This window comes from Ictalurus punctatus, chromosome 24, assembly GCF_001660625.3.
Source record: "Ictalurus punctatus breed USDA103 chromosome 24, Coco_2.0, whole genome shotgun sequence".
NCBI classification, from domain to species: Eukaryota; Metazoa; Chordata; class Actinopteri; order Siluriformes; family Ictaluridae; genus Ictalurus; species Ictalurus punctatus.
Window position 1 is genome coordinate 13,321,508 of NC_030439.2, and position 23,835 is coordinate 13,345,342.

The 23,835-nt window shown below is 38.9% G+C and overlaps 1 protein-coding gene across 5 annotated transcripts in view; it reads left to right on the plus strand.

Moving 5' to 3' along the window:
- vps50 (VPS50 EARP/GARPII complex subunit) overlaps positions 1-23,835 on the plus strand; it is a 151,844-nt gene that overhangs the window by 51,040 nt on the left and 76,969 nt on the right. For all 5 annotated transcript variants that reach the window (XM_017454791.3, XM_017454795.3, XM_017454792.3 and 2 more), the window contains exons 10-13: positions 5,410-5,452; positions 8,299-8,397; positions 8,820-8,960; positions 18,886-19,021. In XM_017454791.3, the coding sequence (XP_017310280.1) occupies positions 5,410-5,452; positions 8,299-8,397; positions 8,820-8,960; positions 18,886-19,021 (419 nt within the window). The remainder of the gene's footprint in view (positions 1-5,409; positions 5,453-8,298; positions 8,398-8,819; positions 8,961-18,885; positions 19,022-23,835) is intronic.

Sequence of the window (23,835 nt, forward strand, 5' to 3'; positions counted from 1 at the left end):
TGAAGGGTCAGAAATGAAAGTTATACAGCACGTTAAAATATTTTACTGCTTGTACTTGTATGGCTATAACTGGAGGTCTCGGATGTTGTTGCCACCATAGCACTGTAAATCAGTGAGGACAGTGATCTTTGCTATCGCTGAATGATTAATAAGCCACTGCCCACACTAATAGGTGGTCATTATTTCATTAGGACATTCCCTTATGAGAGCAGTCTGCCCGAGAGGACATCAACCTCACATCCTCACACAGTACTCATGGTCAGACTGTTGTGATTTTTCTTTTTTCTTCACTGTTTTCTTGTTGCTGCTTTCCTACTACATTTTTGTTTATCCCTCTCCAGCGCCAGACATTTCAGCTGGCGATATGTGATATTAGGATCTTGGCACAGTGGAAACCTGGCCAGATTTTGCCTCACTGTGAAGGCAAGTTTGAATGAGCACACTCATCTTTTAAAAGGCTCAGGATTTAAAACAACTGGGTTAACGCTGCTATTTAGGGAATAAAACAGTTCGAAAGATTGTTTTTTTTTTCCTACCTGATTGTCATTTCTTCTATAAAAATAACAAGGTCTTCGTTAGGGCTGCTGTGATAAGCAAACATGATGCTGAAATGGAAATGGGAGACAATACAGAGATGATTAATGCTCTTTCACAATTACAACCCTTTCTTAGTTGCCGTCCATAAAGTGACACGTGTTGGAGTCTTATATGTTCATTTCACACATGCGAAAGGTTTCCCTTTTTCCCTCATTACTGCAGTCCGTTACTCAGTGATGCGTAGATTGATCTTAGTATACACACGCATGACAGTGAGCAAAGCTGTTTTAACCTGCTTGTGAGCAGCCAAAAGCTAAAATGTTCAGAAACATTGCGGAGCGCTGAATGTGTTCTGGATTGACATACAGTATGAGTTCAGCTTCTCTTTTGCCTTCTGCATATCCTACAAATATCTAATCAATAGCTAATTAATATTCAACACTTACCTAAAAGTAAATGGTTATTGATAATGAGAATGATACTGTACCAGGAGTTACTTGAAATTATGATGTTCGTGCATATTAAAAAGTAGGTATGGGTGCAAAGTGATGCTTTAAGTCGGAAAATACTATTGCAAACTAATTGTGCTGCACGCTTTTCAGATTAATCTAATGCATGTGAGGGCCAGGTTAATCCAAATTCAAGGCTGTGTCCCAAACAGTACGCACCAAGTCCTATGCTTAAATAATAATGACAGTATTAGTGTACTGAAAGGTTATACCCTGTTCTTAAAACTTTATTTGTCTAAAATTACATGTCAGAAATATAAGGTAACAAGTATTACATGATCTTAAATGTGAATGTAAATGTGTCTTAAGTGATAGGTACAACTCCAGCAGTTTTAAACTTAATCTCTTTATGCTGCGTCTGTGATGTATGGCTGGTTACCATGGACCAAAATTTCCAAGTACTTATACGATAAAGCCTATTTTATATCAAACATGGTAACCGTACTGCACATTCACCACCGCAGAAAATATACATTTTCATTTTACACCATGTGCGTTCACTTCCTCACGACTGCTCTGCACTCTTATTGCTACAGGCTTTTCAATGCAACTTGTAGACCTATAGCCCAGGAACGCCTTGTTTAAACAAAAGAAACGTCTACTCCCCGGATTAAATATTGCTGCGAACTTAGGAATGATCATATAAATGTGACCGTGAGCTAGGATGTTCTGAATTGTTTGTGGACAGCTAAAAGTTCAACTGCTCAGAAACACTGCAGAGAGCTGAATATGTTTATGGAGTGACATGTAGATTGAGTTCAAGGCTCGGTGCAGTGGGACTCCCGTTTCACCGCTGTTTTTTTTTTTCTTTCGCCTGCTGCTGCTGTTGCTCATTAATAAAACCAAAATCAGCATTCTGAGCATCTCCTTCCCCCATCCTGTTTTGTCATTCAGCACTGATCCTCTGGGGAGCACAGGTCTATTAAAGTATACCCAGAACTCCATGCCTTCAGCCTACATCAGGTTTAAATAATGTTAACGGTATTGCATTGTGACTATATGTAGTCATGTGCTCTTTTGGGGATATAAGTGACTTGAAGAATGCATGGCTGCAGAGGCTGTTATGGCATCTGTGCTGTCCTCCAAATGGCTTCTTGCTACTGCCATGGGCTGTTTACTAAGAAAAAACCCCAGAAAATATTGGCAGGCTGTACCTTGATGCTGCTTCTTGATGATTCTTGTTGCTGCTCTACTGCTTCACCTTTGAGGTCATGCAAATGCATTTTTATTAGAGAAAATATACAGAATTTTAATTGTTGACCATAAAATAATTTTATTAATCACCTTTTGTTACACTTGATGTCACAATCCTTAAATTCAAAGCATTTTTTTCAACCACACTGGCTAATTTAAATTTACCCCCCCCAGAGTTGCATCATCTGCTCCTAATGTAACTTCTAATGTCAAATTTATATCTATTGTACATTATGGTTAGCAGTACCTGGTGTTTATGTACATGATAATTACAAGTCATTGTTTGCAAATTTTAGTTTACATTATGTAGTGTCATATACTGTATATAATCTACCAACTGTGCACAGCTGCACCTAGTGCCACTATACAATAAATACGCAGTATATGCAATATTCTAAATAGGATTAATAAATAGAGGCTACTTTGCACGTTGAATATGCAGGTATATTCCTGGAGAAATTCAAGGCGAATTTTTATCATTTCTAGCTACTCTAATTTGGAACATAAATCAATAAATAAATAAAAATAAGTACATGCATATCTGAGTGAAAGGAGTAATGAACATATGAACAAGTGCATAACACTATATAAACATTAAGCATTACCCTCAATGTAAATGGATATTAATAATGATAAGCATAATGTACCAGCCATTACTGTCTGGGATATTGCAAGCTATTTCTGCACCCTTCTCCACTGCACAGATTAGTTTGATGATCATGAGTGCCAAGTCAATCTGCATTCCAGACTGTGTCCCAAAAGTATATGGGGGACTATGTTTGCCAGCTCCAGGTGGGTTGTGACTTCATCAGTGGACGTCCACTTGTCTGTTGGTCTGCTTCCAGTCTTTTTGAATTTAATAAGTTTGGCAAAAGTGTTGTGTGTGATGTGCTCACCATATTTCCTGTTAAAGTCCATCGCGACCTTGCGAGAGCTTCCCGATCCAGCCATGAGAATGATTTCAATACGTTCCTCTTTTGTCAAAGGCATTCTTAAAGACTATCTGAAGAAAAATATATAATATAAACTAATGATGAAAAACGTTGGAGGACATTTTGCTCAGAAGTCTTAATTTTCCCTATGTCTGGAGACTTACGGGACACCCTGTAGTATGCTTACATACTAATGACAGCATTAGAGTCCTTATCCATGTCCTTTCAAAGTGTTTTTGTCTAAAATTACATTTTAAACATTAAGTACTCAAATTACCTTAATTTAGAATATAAATGTTCTTTTTTGTTTCTAAATGAATGCTTCAGTGGTTTGTAAACCTATTCTCTCTATGCTGCATCTGTAAGTGGGTTACCATTTACAATAATTGAATGTGCTTAAACCTTTAAATAAAATGAAACCTTATTTTATACCATATGTGGTAATCCTGCTGCATGAGCACCACAGCGATGTCACTTCCTGTACGGTCACATGTTAATCCTCGTGGCCTTTTGAGGGATCAGAATGTCACTCTGTGATCATTCTGTACTCTTACACGTACTGGCTTGCAGCTCAGGAACACCTTGTTTTAGAGCATTTTGACTTAATATTGATGATTTTTATTTTTAGCCAAATACATATGCGCTGCAGATTTAAAGCCCCTATTAATGAGCTATTGCTGAAGAGGCTGGTGTGCTGGCCAGGTGCGTTGTCTCGGGAATAAACAAGCGTCTTCACATAATTGGCACGCCAGCGTAGCATGACTCTGACTGTACATGGGGAGCCTTCAACATCTGTTCCTCTTACTTCAGAGCACTGCCAGTAAAACAGAGTGTCTGTGAAATGACTGCTGGAATACCCATGCTGCTAGTGTTCTTATAAAAATACGAAACAGCTTTCAGAACAGCAAAGCTCCCTCTAAATTTAGCACGAGCTTCAGGGTAATATTTAGCTCAGGTGCCATTTTCAAATATGCTTAAGATTTGATACTGGATTTGAAGCATTTATTATATCTGTGCCATGCTTTCCATCCTTCATTGAAGAGAGTGGAATAATTCCTGCTTTCCATTTGAAGGAGTCTGTGCTCCCAGATAAACCTCTTTTGAATATCAAAGGTTTTTGCCTTCTTGGAATTGCTTCCATTTCAGCTTTTAAGCAAGTAGTTTTATAGTCCAGGCTGCATCTTTGGCAGTAATGGACACCTGGGTTATCTGTACTTTTCTGTGCTGCAACGAGGAGTTAATAATTGAGAGACTTGATCTGGAAGAAGAGCCGACACAGCAGGTTTTCTAGGCTTGTGCACTAAAACTCTGAAGATGGTCTTAACTAATCTGCTACATTTCATTGAGCCACAACTCTTCATCAGCTCCTTGACATATCCGTGCATCTGCCGTAACAGTGAGCTCGAGTGGGAGAAGGAGATTCAGCTTGAGGAAGCTCCTGCCTCTTCTTTCTCAGATACCTTAAATTACTGTGCCTGAAATAGGAGGCTCTGTTAACTGAAATATCATGTGTATGATCTTTGAAAATGCTATTTTGCAGTTTAAATAGCTTATATTGTTAGCCAACCAACATATTCTAACTTTACCTACTACTGTCCAATAGCTTGGCACTGACTAGTTAAGTTTTCGTGCTAGAACATAGATATGAATGGCTGAATAATATGAAAAGCTTCTGTAATTCTTTCGTTGTTGTTGTTTTTGTTGCATTCAATGAAAATTTTGTGGTGTGCTTTGTACATATTTCTAACAACACGGTGCTCAGGGAAAATGGCAGTCACGGAAAGAAGAAATCACACTCAGCTAACAAGTTTTTAGACATCTTCATGCTATCTGTTTTTATAATAGCATTTTTTAAAGTGACTCCCTAACCAACATGATCTTTGATGGAAGATGATCTTACTAAGGGAAACTAAAAATATATTGGTGAAATATATTTATGGTTTATTAAGAGTTGAGGTATGTGTTATATGATATAAGCTGAAACCCCTGTTTTGGCAAAAAAAAAAAAACAAAAAAACAAAACAACACTTATTGTGTGTGTATCTTTTTTGTGACAATGACATGTGACTGATTTTCCCAGAGTGCAACACATTTATGAAATAAATTCAGAGATTTGAAGGATCCAGGTTTTCAATTCTCCACACACTGGTGTCCTACTTGGAGTGTTTTAATCTTGTCCATGTTTTCTTTGGTAGTTGTGATTGCTAAACCCAATTTGAATTTTTTTCTCTCTGCAGTGAGTTGCACTCAAAGCTGCAAGACACTCTGGAACAAATCGAGGTATGTGGCCAAAAAAAAATAATGATTTTAAAAACATCCTGCCTTTCAGAAATTGATTCAGACTCAGCTACGAAAGTTCCCATCCCTGTGAGGTCTGAGCCTACACACACTGATCAGCCATAGCATTAAACACGTTGACAGCTGAAGTGAATAACATTGATTATCTCGATATTATGGCACCTGTCAAGGGGTGAACTATATTAAGCAGCAAGTGAACAGTCAGTTCTTGACTTTAATGTGTTGAAAGCAGGAAACTTGGTCAAGTGTAAGGATCTGAGAGACTTTGACAAGGACCAAATTGTGATGGTTAGACGACTGGGTCAGAGCATCTCCAAAACAGCAGGTCTTGTGGGGTGTTCCCAATATGCAGTGGTTAGTACCTACCAAAAGTGCTCTAAGGAAAGACAACTGGTAAAAAGGGTCATGGGCACCCAAAGCGCATTGATGCACATGAGGAGCGAAGTCTACCATGTGTGATCTGATCCCACAAAAGAGCTACTATAGCACAAATTGCTGAAAATGTTAATGCTGGTTATGATAGAAAGGTGTCAGAACACACAGTGCATTGCAGCTTGATGCGTATGGGGCTGCATAGTCTCAGAGTGCCCATGCTGCCCCTGTCCACCACCGAAAACTCCTACAACTGGCACGTGAGGATCAGAACTGGACCGTGGAGCAATGGAAGAAGGTGGCCTGGTCTGATGAATGAAGCTTTCTTTTACATCATGTGGAAAGCCGGGTGCGTGTGTGTCACTTACCTGGGGAAGAGATGGCAGCAGGATGCGTTATGGGAAGAAGGCAAGCCGGCGGAGCAAGCCACCTACATGTCAAGTACACCCCTTCCTGACAACAGTGAATGGCAGTGGCCTCATTCAGCAGGATAATGCACCCTGCTATGCTGCAAAAATTGTTCAAGAATGGTTTGAGGAACATGACAAAGAGTTCAAAGTGTTCACTTGGCCTCCAAATTCCCCAGATCTCAATCTGATCGAGCATCTGTGGGATGTGCTGGACAAACAAGTCCAATCCATGGAGGCCCCACCTCGCAACTTACAGGAATTACAGCACACCTTCAGAGGTCTGGAGTCCATACCTCGACAAATCAGAGCTGTTTTGGTGGCACAACGATGGACCTACACAGTAATAAGTGAGATGGTTTTAAGGTTATCACACACACACACACACACACACACACACACACGTTTCAAACAGAGCAGGAAATATTAAATGATTAAAGGAGCTCAGCCTCTTTCTCTCTTTCGCTTTCTTTGTACTTCCACATTACTGCACAATACATCATGGTAACATTAATAGCAAATAAGGCAAGTAATTCATTAACAAGTGTTTATTTCCTCCATTAGCAAAAATCAGTCCACAATGAATATTCATGAATGCTCTAATTCATGTTTGTTTTACTACGAATGTGTAAAATTAGTAATAATCGAGGCTCAGTGGTGTATAATATTTACATTTGACTTCAGTTGATCATTTTTAAAATTCCATGCTGAAATCTAATTCATGCTAATTTATGTGGGCTTGTTTTTATTCCTGAATGGAAGAAGAATCAGCTTTAGTTATTGCAGGTGTATTTATGAAATGAATGAAAACAAAAATTAATTAATGCATGTGGGAGGTGGAGAATTTCAGTCTTTTACAGATGGTACTTAGTGATTTTTTTCCCCCCCCATCTCCTTCTCCCTAAGGAACCTTCCAGCCCATTGCCAGCTGTTTTCCAACAATCTCAGAGTTGGTCTGATAATTTTAGTCCTGTCTGGATAGACATTTCTGTTACTTGATGTTTGTAGTTGTTTTTGTCTGTTGATGAAAAGAAAAGTGATAGGAAATGATTATAAATGCATTTGCTATATGTCACGTCACTTTATCTATGTCATCTTCGCTGGGAGGCAAAACAAGGTTTGTTAGAAGGGGAAACAATCCTGTCAGCTGATTAAATTGACCTTTATAATGACAGCTATGTCATTATATTCCCTTATATCACATATCATGATTATGTTCATTCAGTCATCTTCAGTAAGCGCTTTATCCTGGATAGTGTCACGTTGGATTCGGAGCCTATCCAAGGAACAATGGGTGCAAAGTGTGAGAATACATCCTGGGTGAGACTCGCACTCACATTTACACACTTGCAGGCAATTTTAGAGCAAAACTAGCAACTCCCATCTTTTGGGAAGTGAGGAGAACGTGCGTAACTGTACGCAGGCAGTAACCCGAGCTCTGGATTGAACCGGAGACCCTGGAGCTGTGAGGTGGCCATGCTACCTGCTGCACCACTATGCTGCCTGTCATGATTACACCTTCCTACAAGTTCATTCCTGATCCAGTGTGTGATGCAAACATCTGGGTTTGTAGAGAGAGAAACTGCTAGAATCTCACTTGTCCTGTGTTAATTTATAGGTGTCTGGCAAATATTTTTTTTTTACAGACTTTATCCAAGACAAAAAAACTATCCTGGCTAGATAGGGCTTATGATTAAAGATGTGAATTTCTTGCTAATATATTTCAGCCAGATGTAAAATTCTCCCACTATACATTTGTGATAGGATGAGTCATCATATCATCTAGGGGTCCTGTTCTCATCCCAACTTATTGTATTCTATATGTGCCAGATCTTTTATCAGGGCTTTTATAGGCCTCTGGGTGATCAGATTTCAACACTAAACAGTCTTTTGAGCCAGAGATATGAAAGATATAAAGATGTATAAAACTTGAGATTTTTCCCTCGTCTCCAGAGACTGCAGTTAAGAAGACTTTCCTACTATCGGCAGTAATACAGCGCGGTTCCTTCGGTCCCTCAAACCTTTCTTTCTCTCGCCTTGTCTGTGCAGGAGCAGCTGGATGTAGCGCTGTCGAAAACCTGCAAGCACTTTGACGTCGCTCACTACACCAGAGTTCAGCTTGCGTACTCGCTATTGGGCAAGACACAGGTGAGTGAGTCATGAGAGCTTGACTAGGGTTAGGGTTATACCTCCCACACTGCATCACAGGGGAAGATGAGACGTTTTTGGAGTCAGGTTTATTGTCAAAATTTACAGACTCTCAGCTGTTTTCAATGAACAAATCAAACAAAAGCAATTGAAATAGTTCAACACAATGAATGCTTCCAAGTGGTTTCTCCAAATTCAACTGAAAATGCAACTTATAATGTCTCAAAATTATTCAACCCCCTGAATTGAATCCCGCAAAACAGGTGTTGTCTCAAGCAACTAATGATGCAACTAATCAAGGGCTTATATATCGATACACAACCTCCCTGCATTTTCCATGCTGGGGGGATGGCTTGTATCAGAAGGTTGCACAAAATTGTCCTTATTATTCTCTTTTTCTCTATCCTGTGTTCCGTCCTTAGACGGCGATGGATCAGCTTCACATGCACTTCACCCAGGCCATTCACAACACCGTGTTCCAGGTGGTGCTGGGATATGTGGAGCTGTGTGCCGGCAATGCTGACACCAAATTCCAGAAGATGCAGTATAAGGATCTGTGCACGGTAAGACCGTCCTTGCATGCTGCAGCCTCCTTCCTCCTCTGAAAAAGAGTTCAGTTTAGCATCTTCACTCCACAGAAGTTCAGTTGAAAGTAATACCCTAAATGACTTCAGCTCATGAATAACTCGTCATTCTTTTGTACTTCTGACAAGCAGAATATTTCTTTTTCTTCCTACACGATGGCACATTTGTCTGTATTGGGAGCACATTGAAACAAAGAAACAGCGGCACATCACTCTCTGGAAGGGGAAGACAATCTCATTCATGAGCATGTCACAAAGCAATTAATCTGAGTTAATGTGCAGGAATAGAGTCATTACAAAAGATATTGGTGGCTTTTTCTGCTCAGCTCTTTGACCCTGCCTCTGAAAGCCTCATTTGCATTAGTCTGAAACAAGGCTCCGCATCGGAAACAAAGCAGCTGATCTCCAGCGTACCATTTTAGTGTATGTGTGTGTATATATTTATTTTATATATATATATATATATATATATATATATATATATATATATATATATATATATATAAACACACACACACACACACACACACACACACACACACACACACACACACACACACACACACACCCCTTGTCCAGGGTGTACCCCGCCTTGTGCCCGATGCGCCCTGGGATAGGCTCCAGGTTCCCTGTGACCCTGAATAGGATAAGCGGTATAGAAGATGGATGGATGGATATATATTTATATTTAGAGGATGTGTGGTTAATGTCAGATAACAGGTGACGCAATAGCAGTGATATTAAGCTGTGTCTGTCAGTCATGCATGGAAAATTAATTCAGGCATGCCTTCTGAGATCAAGACTGTCATGGAACACTAGACGCATTCATTCTTGCATTAAGTGATGTGAGAATAACTGTGTTAGCATCTCTGATGTGCTGGAAAACAAAACTCAAGAAGAGACCTTTGATGTATAATATGTCAGTAGCATGTGGGGAAAAGTCTTTATACTACAACGTTGTAGAATTTGTAACTTTGTACCTTATCACGACTGCTACCAACCATGGAGGGTGACCGTTAGCACGTGCTTCCTCTGAGACACATGAAGCTGAGCACGCTCAGAGGAGAACACTACCTGCCCTTGTCTGCACACACGAGCTCGCAGACACGCAGCGATTGGCCAGTGTGGTTTCGATTGACGGATGATTGTTTCGTTATTTGGATTCAAACTCGCGATCCAATGACAACAGGCAGACTTTTTAAAAGCAATTCGACCTGCCAACCTTGATGCATTTTACATAGTTGCTGTGCATTGCATCATCAGAGTACACTGTTAAGAGTTCACTCACTCAAAAATATACCAAATGAGTTTTATTTTTTCTGCTGATAAAAATGGCAACATGGCCATTTCAAATCGGCCTTTCTCCCGTCTCACATTAGTAATCGTTCGGCCGGTGTTCTCGTCTCTACTCGATTTGACCACTTGAAAGATGTGGCCTCGCTTCCTGTCAGGGTAAATGGAGAATGTTTTGAATATGTAAAGATGAAATCAAATCTATTAAATGTTGTATAATCAACAAGAGACATATTTTCAGCCAAAGGAGTAAAAAGTCTAAAAATGGTATAAAATGTGCATATATACAGGTTTTACAGTGACCACCAGGTGCTTCGGGGGAGAAAACCTGCCACTTGTCTGTTTTAGTGAAAATTGTAGACTCTACATGGATACTTTCTTATTAATTGCTATATCTTTTTCCAAGAATTGGAAGAAAGAAATTCTTCTAGTGTCACACATCTGCTAAAGACAGGTAATTACTGAAAGGTTTATGCTGTATCCTTCCCTTAATTGAGAATTGATTGTATGATCTTTGCATTGATTGTACCATTATTTTGCTGTTCATGCTGCAGCTGGAGGCTCAGGAAAATGTTTTATTGGCAGATAAGCCACTGTAATATATTGGAGCAACACAGCCCTGCTTTCTTCTGCTTTCTTCCAGTTTTGATATCCCAGAATCCAGTGGAGGAAGACCTCTTGCTCATATTAATTTTCTTTTCAATTCTGAGGACATATGAACCTTTTAACAAAAATACTTTATTCATTTTGGGGGGGAAAAAAAAAGTGCCTTGAAGTGAACTCTTGGTGAGTCTCTGGTCGTACGTCTCCACTCAGGGCACTTTACTGTTGCTAGGCAGCTTAAAAACTGGGCCATATAAAATAAACATTGTCATTAGCACAAGTCTTGTTATCACTTCAGCGCTGACCTCGAACTCAATCCCTAGAATTCAAAAGTTGACCTAACTGTGATACTACAAAGGTCGCATACTTTTGCAGAGCAGCACATGAATTTTGCATGGAGGCTTCATTACACTTCTCATAGTCATCCCCCCTCTGCAGACCTCACCTACATCCCTCTGTCCTACGAATGAGTGATGTTTGAAGAGGTAGAGCAGAGTCTCAGCCTGTGTTGTAGACTGTGCTGACTCACACATCTCGTAACTGCTTAATAAAAATAATAAACATTTCAGATGTAATTGTGGCACTTGAGCTTGATTCACGTTAATGTGCTGTTTAACCCTCACCATGTACAATGCATATGTAAGCGCTCTCTTGATGAGTCATATGAAGCTGGATCATCACTTCTGCAATTTTATACTGATGACATTTCCATCCATATGTGCTTTCCTCACTTAAACTGAACAGTTAGTTTACAGACACAAATTGGTTCATTATAAAGAATTTATTTGACTATTATTCTGAAGATAATTGAAATTGTTGTATTGGCTATGCCCAGTGTTTGTGTCTCTGATTGATTTTCCATCTTTGGTCAGCTTCAAAATGGCTTGCTTTTCTCCCATAGACAGCTCTCTGATCTTCATACTGGCTTATCCTTTTTAACAACAAATGCAGTCATCACTGGTGAATTTGAAGGCTAAAACCAAGAGTAGATGTTCAGAACTATTTATTTTTTAAACAGTCAATCTAACAGGAAACTCCTGGGTAACAAGAAATTCCTTAGTCACATGTTCCAATATTTTTGCTTAAGTAAGTAAATACAGAAAGGCTTAACAGCACAATCATAGCTCTGTGTGTGTGTGTGTGTGTGTGTGTGTGAGAGAGAGAGTATTATTGGCTTAAATATGGGTCATATTTGCCTCTTATTTTCATTTACCAGGCTCACCTCTTCTGAATTTGGAGCTTAGCCTTTGATGCCGGGCAAACATCTGTTCCATGTACTCTGTATTCCATCCAATGACTGCTAGAGATCAGATGCTCTTTAATCATTCATGACGTTGTAATTGAACGCTCACCCTCAGTAGGCTGGTTTGATATTGATTTTCATTTCTTGATGATGATTTAATCACACAGAGATGATCTATAAAGCTGATCATCTGAAAAAGTTGCTTTGTACGACTAAGTGGCATGCTTGAGCAGTACCAGGTTTATGCTATAATTAAAGAACGCATGAAGGATTTTAATCAGGTATAAAGCTTTTACGAAGCATTTTATGTCACATTTATGAATCCTTTTATTCACTCATTAAGTTACTGTTTTAACAGACCATAAATTGGCACATAAAGCTCAGCTCAATCACTAAAATAAATTTAAATGGCTTTTGCTATTTTACCTGTCAAGTCAAATAAGCCCAGATACAGCACAATCTACTGAAAATAAACCAGAAATGCAACGTTTAATAGGAAATTCAGTGTATTCCCAGTCTTAGGTGATTTTTACACACAGGTTTTGCCTTGATAAGATGTGTGTATTCCACTAGATAGATGGATTTTTTTTAATTATTTATCTTGATTAGTCAAATTCCTTCTGTAAATATTTAGATGCAGCAAACAAGATCGTAATGTTTTTGCAGAGCTCTAATTTTATATTAATAAAAAATTTTAAAGAACTTTTTAACAGTTGAAAACATAGCAAGTTTGTTCCTTTCTGGTTTTTCTTTCTTCTTTTTTTGTGTTTTTTTTTTTTTTTTCAACCAGGAAACCAAACATTGACATGCCAGGCAGACAAAATAGGCTCACAGCGTGACCGTATCGAGCAAAAGCAAGATCATCTGGCGACAGTTAGGCTTGGTCGATATAATGATTTAGCCATGAGTTAAGTCATCATGGCCATGGTGAGAAGCCATATGTTCTTATCTGTGTTCTGTTCAAGGATATTGATGTTCCGCATTCTGTAAAAATCATTGAGAAAAGAAGGAAATGGACACACGTGCCGTCTGAACAGGATAAGATTTGCCCAATGCCTGTTCTGTAATGTTGCTGAAGGATTTCTGGAACCTTGCAGTGGATGGGTTACAACATCGGAAGACCACATCAGGTTCAACTCTTGTGTGTATGAAGCATCATTTTTCTGATGAGTTATTTTTAATTTCTATATTTTATTATTGTTGTTTTTTTTGTAAACTCCACCAATACATGGTTTCATTAAAAAAAAAAAACACTGCTTCCTTGAGTCCTTATACTGAAGAAGTGAGAAAACTCTTTTTCCCACCGAACATAATGGAAGTTATTTCTACCGATCATTTTACAGAAGATAAAATATGCCATAATCTTTCCAGATGTGTGCGTGCACAGTCCACAAAAAATGTACTGACATGGCAAATTCAAATGGGACTCAAATCTCAGAGATGGTTACATTACCCCGCCACCCCGTTTAAAATGAATCGGGTCCAAATAGACCTGAAGACACGACCAAACAGAGATACATGACACAAAACCAACAGGAGATTTCAAAAAGTCAAATTTGGAAGAATATATTGTGGGGGGAAAACTTTTTGGAATATGATTTAGATATTTTCATTAATAGCATCTTAACTTTCATTTGTTTTTAAATGTTATTTGTGCTAACAAAGGAATGTCCTTTGTTGGTGTCATCATTTCACAGTAAGGATGTGCAAACTTTTGCACTCTACTATATGTGGCTTGGCAGTAGTTTATTTTTCATTAAACTCCTTCACAGTGGAAACAACAGAACTCGATCCGAAATGATTTAAACTCTGACAGAAACGGCTGACATGTTTCATGTGCGTCTGTCTGACCCCTGATATGAACGCTACCCATGGAGCCATACAAGTTTTGGCAGGGGAATATCTGCCTCACCAGGCAAGAGAACATTTGATTAATTCTGTGCATTAGCTCGGCAGTGGGGCTGCATTGACGTCTGCTGATAAGTGAGAACAGGCACGGCATCATTAAGATTTAGTGTGAATGAGGGGTGGCATGTAAAAGAGGTAATGTAGTGCTCCAACTCATCAGCAGAAAATGTAGTCATGGCACGCTAAAGGCCATAGCCATTCTGTCTAGACATGATTAGACCTTCATAACTTAAATAGTTTCTATAGGGAGACTGGACAGTGTGACGCTTGTCTGCTTTGGGTTTAAATCCAAGGTCACGGTATTTGAAATAGATCAGGGCTTTTTAAAAAAAATCATTAATTGCGTGATCACGTTGCTAAGAATTAGGTGGTGTAGATGATAGTGATGTGTTGATTAGTTCAGTGTTCCTTGGTGGACTATGGCAAAGGACACATCTGAAGGTTAGAGGGGCTCATCAAGCAATTTAGTTGACGTGTAGCTACACAGTGCTGTCAGTCTTTGTTACACACCCTCAGTGTAAGTACATGCTAAAGAATCATTCTCCAGTTAACATACATTTTGCCTATATAGTGCATACTAATGGAGTTAGCTTATATTTCCTTTTACAGCCTTTAGCAGCACCCTTTTTTTTCCCAAAGCCACATGCTTTGTACTCTCCAAAAACACTTCTCATGCTAGTACAGAGTTGAATTAAAGCCACCCTAGAACATGCTTTATCAGGTAGTGTAATGACAGCTATGGCACATCGCACTAGTATACTATTATGCACAGTACATGTTAAGTTGATAAATATACAGATTGATTCTATAATCAATACATAATGTATATTCGTGTACATTTTTAAATTTTATTTATTTGGCTGATGCCTGCTTTGTCTAAAGAAACTTAGAGTTGAGACAGGATATAACTTGAGCAACATAGGGATTAAGGGCCTGGCTCCAGGGCCCAATAGTGGCAGTTTGGTGATGCTGGGATTAAAACTCATGACTTTCTGCTCAGTGGCTCAATACTTTAGCCACAGGGCTACCCCTGATTTATCCTATAGAAAACAGTGTGGGAAAATGAGGGACCTGAAACCATTTTTTGTTTGTCTGCTTCACAACTACTCTACAACCCTGACATTTGTGATATTTCCTACTTCTGCTAGTAAATAAGTATTACCAGCTGATCCTTTGTGTATACTGCACCATAAATAGAGGGATGAAAATACTAGATGTCAATGGCTATTTGTCTCGGCTGCCCACTCATGATTTATATCACCCAATACCAGGTCTGAATGGGGCCAGAAATCTTCTAATGTAGAGATACCTCGTGCAGCACCACACACTGTTTGCGTGCAATTATCTCTTTTGGGTTTTTATGCTCGTGTGGCCTGAGAATGATTTGAAACCTGAGCAGATTTTCTCCCTGCTGAATGATACAGTACCTTGTGGCTGCAGTGGAAATGCATTAACGTTGCTCTGTAGAAAGTTGGCTTTGATGGAGGAGGTCTGTGCGTTGGTATGCTGGCACTGCAATTCTACTGATGCTGATGGAAGCAAAACTATTTTTTCCTTTCGTCCTTTAAAGCATTCAAACGAGTTTGAATCAGCTTAATGTAGGATTGACTGCACCTGGTCCAACCTCGACTTTTTTTGGGTTCTTTTTCTAGAGAGCGCTTTTGAATCCACCTTGTGCTCCAGAGGTGGCTCAATACAATCCCGATGATATTTTAGTCTTTCAAGCCCTGCAGAAAATCAGCAATCCTGGATGAGTTTCCAAGATCAGATCCAAGGCCTACACCCTCTACCAAAATTTCAGTTTCCTAACATGAATGCCCAATCATCCCTAATGAGCAGTGAGTCGACTGGCAGAGCAGAGGAATTGATTGTGTGGTTAGCATGGATCGTTTCCCTTTCTGCTCACTTTTGTCGAACTCTGCTTCCTTCCCCATAATAGTAGAATCGCTGCCAGTGTAACCTCCCAGACTTAATGAAACTCCTTTTGGCCACTAGTCAATGCAAGATTTAAACAGTGCATACTTCCCCAAAATACCAGTCACCTTAAAATAGCATATTTTGGCTGGTGCCTATGTTATACTTATTGGATTTTTTAACCTCTCATCCTTTTCATCTTAGATTATAACTCTTTGCATTAGTCAGAATCTGTCTAGTAGAAAAACTGATGCTGGGTAGATTTGTGCAAGCTTGTTTATATGCAGCTGTGAAACGCTCCCAGGTGATGAATTACCACTGAAAGCAGTCGCTGTGTAGGGATCAGACTTAATCTGATTTATTTCAGCCACTCAGGCCCAGGGTGTGTAGTCGATCATATTCATCTTAAAATGAATGATTGTTTCATTCATCTTTTTTTTTTTTTTTCTTCTTCTGAATGCCAAATTGAATAAGATTTGGATGGACATTACAGCTGAGAGAAAAAAAATGCAGATACACGGTCAATTAATATGATGGACAAATTTTATAGTAGTTGGCAGTAACTGTGTTTTAGCTAGCAGTCATAATCTGTTTGAAGTGTTTTAGTTGTATTTCTTTTCCTTTCTGAACTACATTTGGTGCGCTTTCTCTCAGTTTCTCAGTAAAACAGATCAAATAAATGTTTGGAAATAAGACTCTGGGATTTGTCACTGGGTCTAATTTATAGAGTCTGCGTAAATGCACAAAGTAAGCAGCCAGATCAGGTTGAACTTGTAAGGCAATGAGAGAGCCCTGCTCTGTAAATCGTTCCTAGCTTTTCACACAGCTGGAGGCCATATTGCTATGTGCCGTTTCTGTTCTCTAAAACCAGCCTCAGACTGTAATTCAACCTAACTTTTCCATATACACTGCCTTACTCTGAGGAAAAAAAAAATAAAAAACTGGATGAAAGCCCTGCATGTAGCTGTCAGTGGTGCTGACAAATGTGTGTATGGATGAGTCGGCCATGTTGTGGTTTGAGACATAACAAACTCTATGTCAGGCCTCCCAGACCACAGATTGGCTTTTCCAAGTGGGAGTATGGCAGATTTTCTCAGAATTCTAATGCTGCTGCTGCAGACAAAAATAACCTAGGCAACATTTAGACTTGTGAGCCTATTAGGAACTAGTTTCAGTCAGTATGATTTAAATGCTGATTATAGTGCTCCAAGAAATGTGTTGGGCACTGGCATCTGGGCATAAATGGATTGATCGCATGTCCATCCAGGTCTACTGAAGTGCTTTCTCTTCTTATCCTATATTATTATCATATGATAATGCATTTATGATTACGCTGATTTACTAATGTTCAAATATAGTGCTTATGTATCGAAAGAAATTTTCTGTCTATGGCAGTTTAAAAAAAAAAAAATCAAACCTACTACCTGGATATTTCAGATATGTATTATTTTAATAATTAAGAAATTCCAACTTCTTGCATGCCACATCCTTGCACTGTTATTATTCAGTCAGTTTTTTTGCATAGTAAGCTGGCCTAGATGAAGTGTTTAAAGCCACATGTACTGCAGTCTTTTGGAACATCTGTTATCTCAAGCCTTTGTTATATTCTTATTATTTTTGAGACATTCCTCGTGTACCATGGTTGTTATCTCAGTGCACAGAGTAGAGGTGTAAGAGCCAGTGTAAATGAAGGATGTTTTTTTGTTAAATATAAGTGTGTTGGGGAAGGGGGGGGGGGGGGGTTGTTGGTTAAGTTGAGTGTTCACAGAAGAGGTGGGACTTTTGACGTTTTTTGAAGATAGTGACAGATTCTGCTGTCTGGATTTAGCTTGGAAGTTCATTCCACCACTGAGGGACAGTTGGTTTGAAGGTTCTGGAAAGGGACCTCATGCCTCGTTGAGAAGGCACTACCAGGCGTCGGTCGTTAACTGGTCGCAGGTTGTGTGAGGGAACATAAACCTCAAGGAGGATGTTGCGGTAGGGGAGGTGCTGTTCCAGAGCATTGAGGCCTTGAATTTGATGAGGGCAGCTACAGGAAGCCAGTGGAGGGAGATGAAGAAGGCTGTGACATTGGTTCTTTTGGGCAGGTTGAAAACAAGGCATGCTGCTGCATTCTGAATCATCTGAAGGGGTTTGATGGAGCTGCCTTGGAGGTCCAAGAGTAGTGCATTTCAGTAGTCCAGTTTTGAGATAAAAAGAGCCTGGACTAGTAGCTGTGTAGCCTGTTCACTGAGATAGGGTCTGATTTTCTTGATGTTGTACTGAATAAACCTACAGGATCATGCAGTTGTTGAAATGTGGTCTGTAAAGGTCAAGTTTTCATTGAAAGTCACCCCATGGGTTCTGGCTGTCCTGGTTGTCTTGAGTATGACATGGACTGGACTGCAAAATAGATATGCCTTTATGTTCATTTGATAACAGTTGTATAGACTGCTTATACACTCAATCGCTTACAAATCTTTACATTTTTGCACATTGCAGTTAAATATCAGTTCGGTCAATATATGTTTTATCATTTAGGATTTTGGAGCCAACATGTCCACTGACATGCAGTAAAAACCTGGGTGTTTTTGTTTCTTTGCCTGCAAGCCAATTCTTGTAAGCAATGTTAGAACCTCTTCCACAGACATGGGCTGCATGATATTTTTAAAGAATGCAAGGAGCTGTGAAATGAGCTTGAGAACAGTGTGTGTGTGGCCATTCCTTTGAGACCTCCCTGCTCTAGAAGTGTCAAAAACCGAACAATTCCCATTTGATCATGTGTCCGTTGATGCCCAAGCAAGGTTTTGTCAATGCATCAGGCAAGCATCTAGAAATTAATTGTCTAAAAGCATCTAGAAAATAATCTGTCTACGTGGTGTGCTTTAGAGAAATTCCCCCAGAGAGTTGAAGTGGGTAGAGGCTGATTGAACCTGCTTTATGCTCTTTTTTCTCTCCCACCAGCACATCACTCCAGACAGCTACATCCCCTGCCTGACTGACCTGTGCAAAGCATTGTGGGAGGTGATGCTCAGTTACTACCGAACCATGCAGTGGCATGAGGAGCATGACAAAGAGGAGGTGAAGGATGCTGACACAGGTAACTTATTCATACCTTACTATGCCACCCGGTTCCACTATTAAAGTCCCTCAAGCTCTCTTTACTCTCCCAAATGCACAGATTTTACTGAAAGGTATATTCGTGCCAAATTCTATTCATACTAATATGACAGCTTGAATAATTATACAGACAAATATGGTATTGATTGAAAGCTTGCATTTCACATGTTTGACAAAATGTTTCAATGAATTCAAAAGACAGTTTTTTTTTTTTGTTTTGTTTTGTTTTTTTTAAAGGGAAATTTATCTAAATGGGTTTTGCATTTTATTTAGGATTTTCTGTTCTCGATTTTGTATATTTTTGTAGCCTAATTCCAGGAAAGGTGATTGAACAGTGCCGACATTCCTTTCTGTGCGTTTGAATGTTGCTGAATTTAAATAAAAGGCAGACTGCTCCGCTTTGTATTGCTTGCAGAAAGTGTACATGATGCATTTCAGTTACAAAATGAAAATAAGTTTTGATTATACTGATGTTTAATACCTTCTAGACCAAATGGAAGCAGTGCTTGGTTCACCATTGGTTGACATAAAGAGTCTGATTTGTGAATATTCATACCTGGTTTATTGCTTATCTTTGAAACTTTTCAACTAAGCTGTTTTTGCGTTCATGAAAAGTTGTTATTTTTCCTCTCCTGGCCGAGTAATACTTGCCAGAAGTATAATACGATCTTGCCTTGTTTACTCAAATTCTAGCACTGAATGTATTTTCGTGAAGGTACAGCGCAAGAGTTTAATGGCCGTTTAAAGTGATTTTACCCTAGCCGTGCCAACTACTAAGTGGACCGTCACACATCTGGTGTGTCGCATTCAGATGCAGCCCTCTCCAGCTCTTTAATTCTCATGACATCCTCATTCTCCTCTTGTTATTTTTTTAAAAGGCTGCAGGGGGATCTGTACTCGAGCCAGCAGCTCCGTTATAGGTGATCCTAAATCAAAGTGATCGGAGGGAGATAGAGTTTCACCCACTGCCCTTGCAGCTGATGGATTCATAGGCATTACATTAGCTTTTTACTGCAGGAGGCATTGCTTCTTATATAGAGGAAGTGTTATTTCTTACTGTCCGATGATGGCCGGGGGTGAAGGAATTACCCAGGTAGGTAATTGAGGGGGCTGTTCATGGGCATGTTTGAGTGCAATGTGTTTTTGGAGCATTTGCTTCCGCACCTTCCCTTTAGCTTTGATGTTTGAAGTTCGTGAGTAGGCCTGAAATAAAATGGTGCTTGTAGTTGGTCAGGTCTGACCTTGGGAATTCATTGAATCACTCTAAAGCACCATTGTAGCCACTCTAGTGAATGGACTGCTGTATACATTAGAGTAGCAACATGTTTCACTTGAACGTTATCGACTCAGACTTGCTATTGAACTTGCCCAGACTGATCTGCGTACTTGCACCTTTATTATAGGACAAATGGTTTGCCTCACGAACATAGCAGCTGCAGACCTATTTATTGTAATGCACATTTCAAGCTGTGTTCCTGTCAGGCTGCATTCTCAATGGTATATTAACAAGTTGAAGAGCAAATCCAGCTTTTGCATTTGCCTGGCAGACACGTAGGTTTAACAACCAGAACATAAACCTACTCCATATTGACTTTGACGTTTTCATTTGATATGCATGTTTAAATGTCATGCACTTCAAAATTCTGTAACTCTAGTGCATGGTTCCAAGTCCAAACGCCTGCTGCACTACACACATCGACTGCGATCTTGTTAGAACCGTTTTTATTAGGCAGATTAATTAGTGTTCACAAATGACAGACAATCTTTTTAGTATCAGGAACACATTTAAATATGTGGAAAGAGACAAACCAGAGAGGAATAAAACGCTACTACAGCATAGACAATTTGCAGGCAGACATATCATGAGAAAATAAAGATGCTAGCCAGAATCAACTATTATTTTTAATTATGATGTGAAGACTGAACATTGCAGCTCTTAGCCGAAACCTTTGCCAACAAACTTGTTAACGTTTGTTAATATCAACAACTTTTCAGAACGACTGTTACACAGATGTGCCCTCTGCGTTTATATCCTGTAGTCTGTATTAATGCACTCAACTAGCTCAATAACTTGCCAAATATTATTGCATTATGTTAACTTCCATATTTGAGCCCAGTGGTTTCCAGGCAGTCACACATGGAACTGGGCAAGTACATTATAGATGTTACTTTTCCAGTGGGCTAGCTAATGAATGTATCCTTTTTCTACCATTGGCCTTTGATGTGAGTCATGGTGTCTACATGATCTTTTTAATATATTTTATGTATACATAAATCATTACAAATAAATTGCTGGGTATAAACCGCCTTTTATAAACCATTTTTAAAGCTTAATTTTGTTTTTCATGGCCGAGTGTCCCCTTGTGTCTCGATACCGTCCCTCCCCATCACAGCTACACTCCAACACTGTGCTATTGCATACAGTGCCTTATCCTACAAGTTATTTCTGTATTCTTCTACAAACTGCACCAATATTAGTCATTTATTTCACCATACTGTGCAATATATAAATATTTGTCAATATTTTGATCATCATAATTATTCATCTTATTATATGTTGGCATACTTTTGGCAGGCTTTTTCCCAAAGGTATTTATTAAATATCCAAGATCTGTCTGTACATCTTTTTTGCATAAACAAAAGCGCAAAACATACCTATATTAGTTAGGTGTTGCAGTAGCACAAATTTTATTTTAAAGCATCAGTATTTGGCAATTGTACAACCTTGAATATAGAGGTCACTGTAGATAGCAGGTGGAACATTTATTTTTGTTCTGATGTCTGTGAGATTATTAAGAACATGTGTTAACCACTGTATATGAGTGAAGAACAAGCCAGTTACATGAGGTGATTCCTATCTAAAAAGAAATCTTTATTTATTGTGCAGTTCAGGTTTCTCATTTCACCCTGCCTGCAACTCTCTTAACCATCATTTGTTCACTGAAGCATGGAGCTCCATTTTGGTGTGCTGGTCTGAGAAAACCCTTCACATTGTGAACTTTTGACAATATCCACCATATTTATATAGTTGTGAGAACTCCACACATTCCTGAACTGAAATGTTTCTCATTTGCATTTTACTCAACTATGAGTAGGCTTATAGCTTTTTAACATCTGGTTACCTGCAAAAGTGGAAAAGGAGGAAAAATACATTTAACGATTTCATTCCAGCCGTGCCACAGGAGCATCACGGGCATTTTGACAGCTGGTATCTCAATGCAAGTTGAGTTGATTATGTTTTACAGCTTGATCAAAGCCTGGCATTCTCTCGGTGAGGAAATCACACTTAGCTAGCACGGTTTTAGTCATCTTTAGGCAGACACTATGCTGCGTTTTAAACTCTCTACTTACCCAACACGATCTTCTCTCTAAACAAGTCTATGACTACAAAAAAAATGTATTAATCTGAGGACCCCTGAATTAATGGGCACGCTCACATTACTTGCATGTATAATGGCAGACAATTATGTGACCACTCGTGCATGATGCCATCACGTTTAAAAATACACATACACAGAAGTACAAACCATTCCTTAATGGGTTAAAAAAAAAACATTTAAAATGAAAGTTTGGCCAAAATATAAATGTAGCACCAGTGCTCAGTGGAAAAATTAGATGCTTTGGATGCTTAACAAGTCTTGGTTGATTGATTACATATGAGGTAAGGTGGGGGAATATGTAATTATGTAAATTTTGTTATAGGCCACACTGTTGATTTAAAGATGACAGGAACTGATGGTGTGTCTTACTAATGACTGCTTTACTCACAATCTAGCAGGAATGTAAATAATTACTATGCTGTGTCTTTGTGCTCATTCTTTACAGCTCTTTCATTGTCCAAGAAAACACAGCAGCAGATGTTACAAAGAACTAGTATGTACTGGTTCTTTGTAATCTGAGGAAAGTAAAGCGAAAGGGTGTGGATATACAGAGCCGAGCTGTCAGGCCATGGCTTATCTGATATAAGCTCGGGATTCTTGCTTGTGTCGTGATTTAGATCACCTGGCACAGATAGATGAGCAGAGCAGCAATAAGATTCTAAGGTAGTTTTAAGGCTCTGCATTTTGAAATTCTGCCTCCTCAAAACTTTCCTCAGCAAGGAAATTGAAGCAATCTTTATTGTTTTCTCATAAAACATATTACATTCCTGACCGTGTAGTTTCCTTCGTTTCCTTTTTGTGGCCTCGGGTGCACAATCTGATGAATCTTGGTTGAAACTATGCAAATACACTGTGATTATGACCTACATGCTAACAAAGTCTTTTCATATTTAAAATTGTCACAGACACCTGTTGGTTTAGTCACTACTAAACCAGGATAAAGTTAATTAAAGGGATTTTTTTTATTTTGCAATAGGGAACAAGTTTTGTGAGTTTTGTCTAGATATATTAAAAAAAAAACAACAACAACAACTTTGTACATTTAGCCAAATCTTTCATAATTGTGGTAAAGCTAAATTTAATTAAATCACTCATGTATAAATTATTTTCTACCCATTTTTTTTTTATGTGAAAATAAAAATGACCATTATGGGAGTGTACAACAAAAAGTTATATATATATATATATATATATATATATATATATTTTAATGAACCTTATTACCCAACCATCATTTTACGTTTAGATTTATGGCATTTGGCGGATTCTCTTATCCAGAGTGACTTACATTTCTCTCATTTATACAACTGAGCAGTTAAGGGTTAAGGGCCTTGCCCAAGGGCCCAACAGTGGTAACTTGGCAGTGCTGGGACTTGAACTCCTGACCTTCTGATCAGTATGCAGAGCCTTTAAC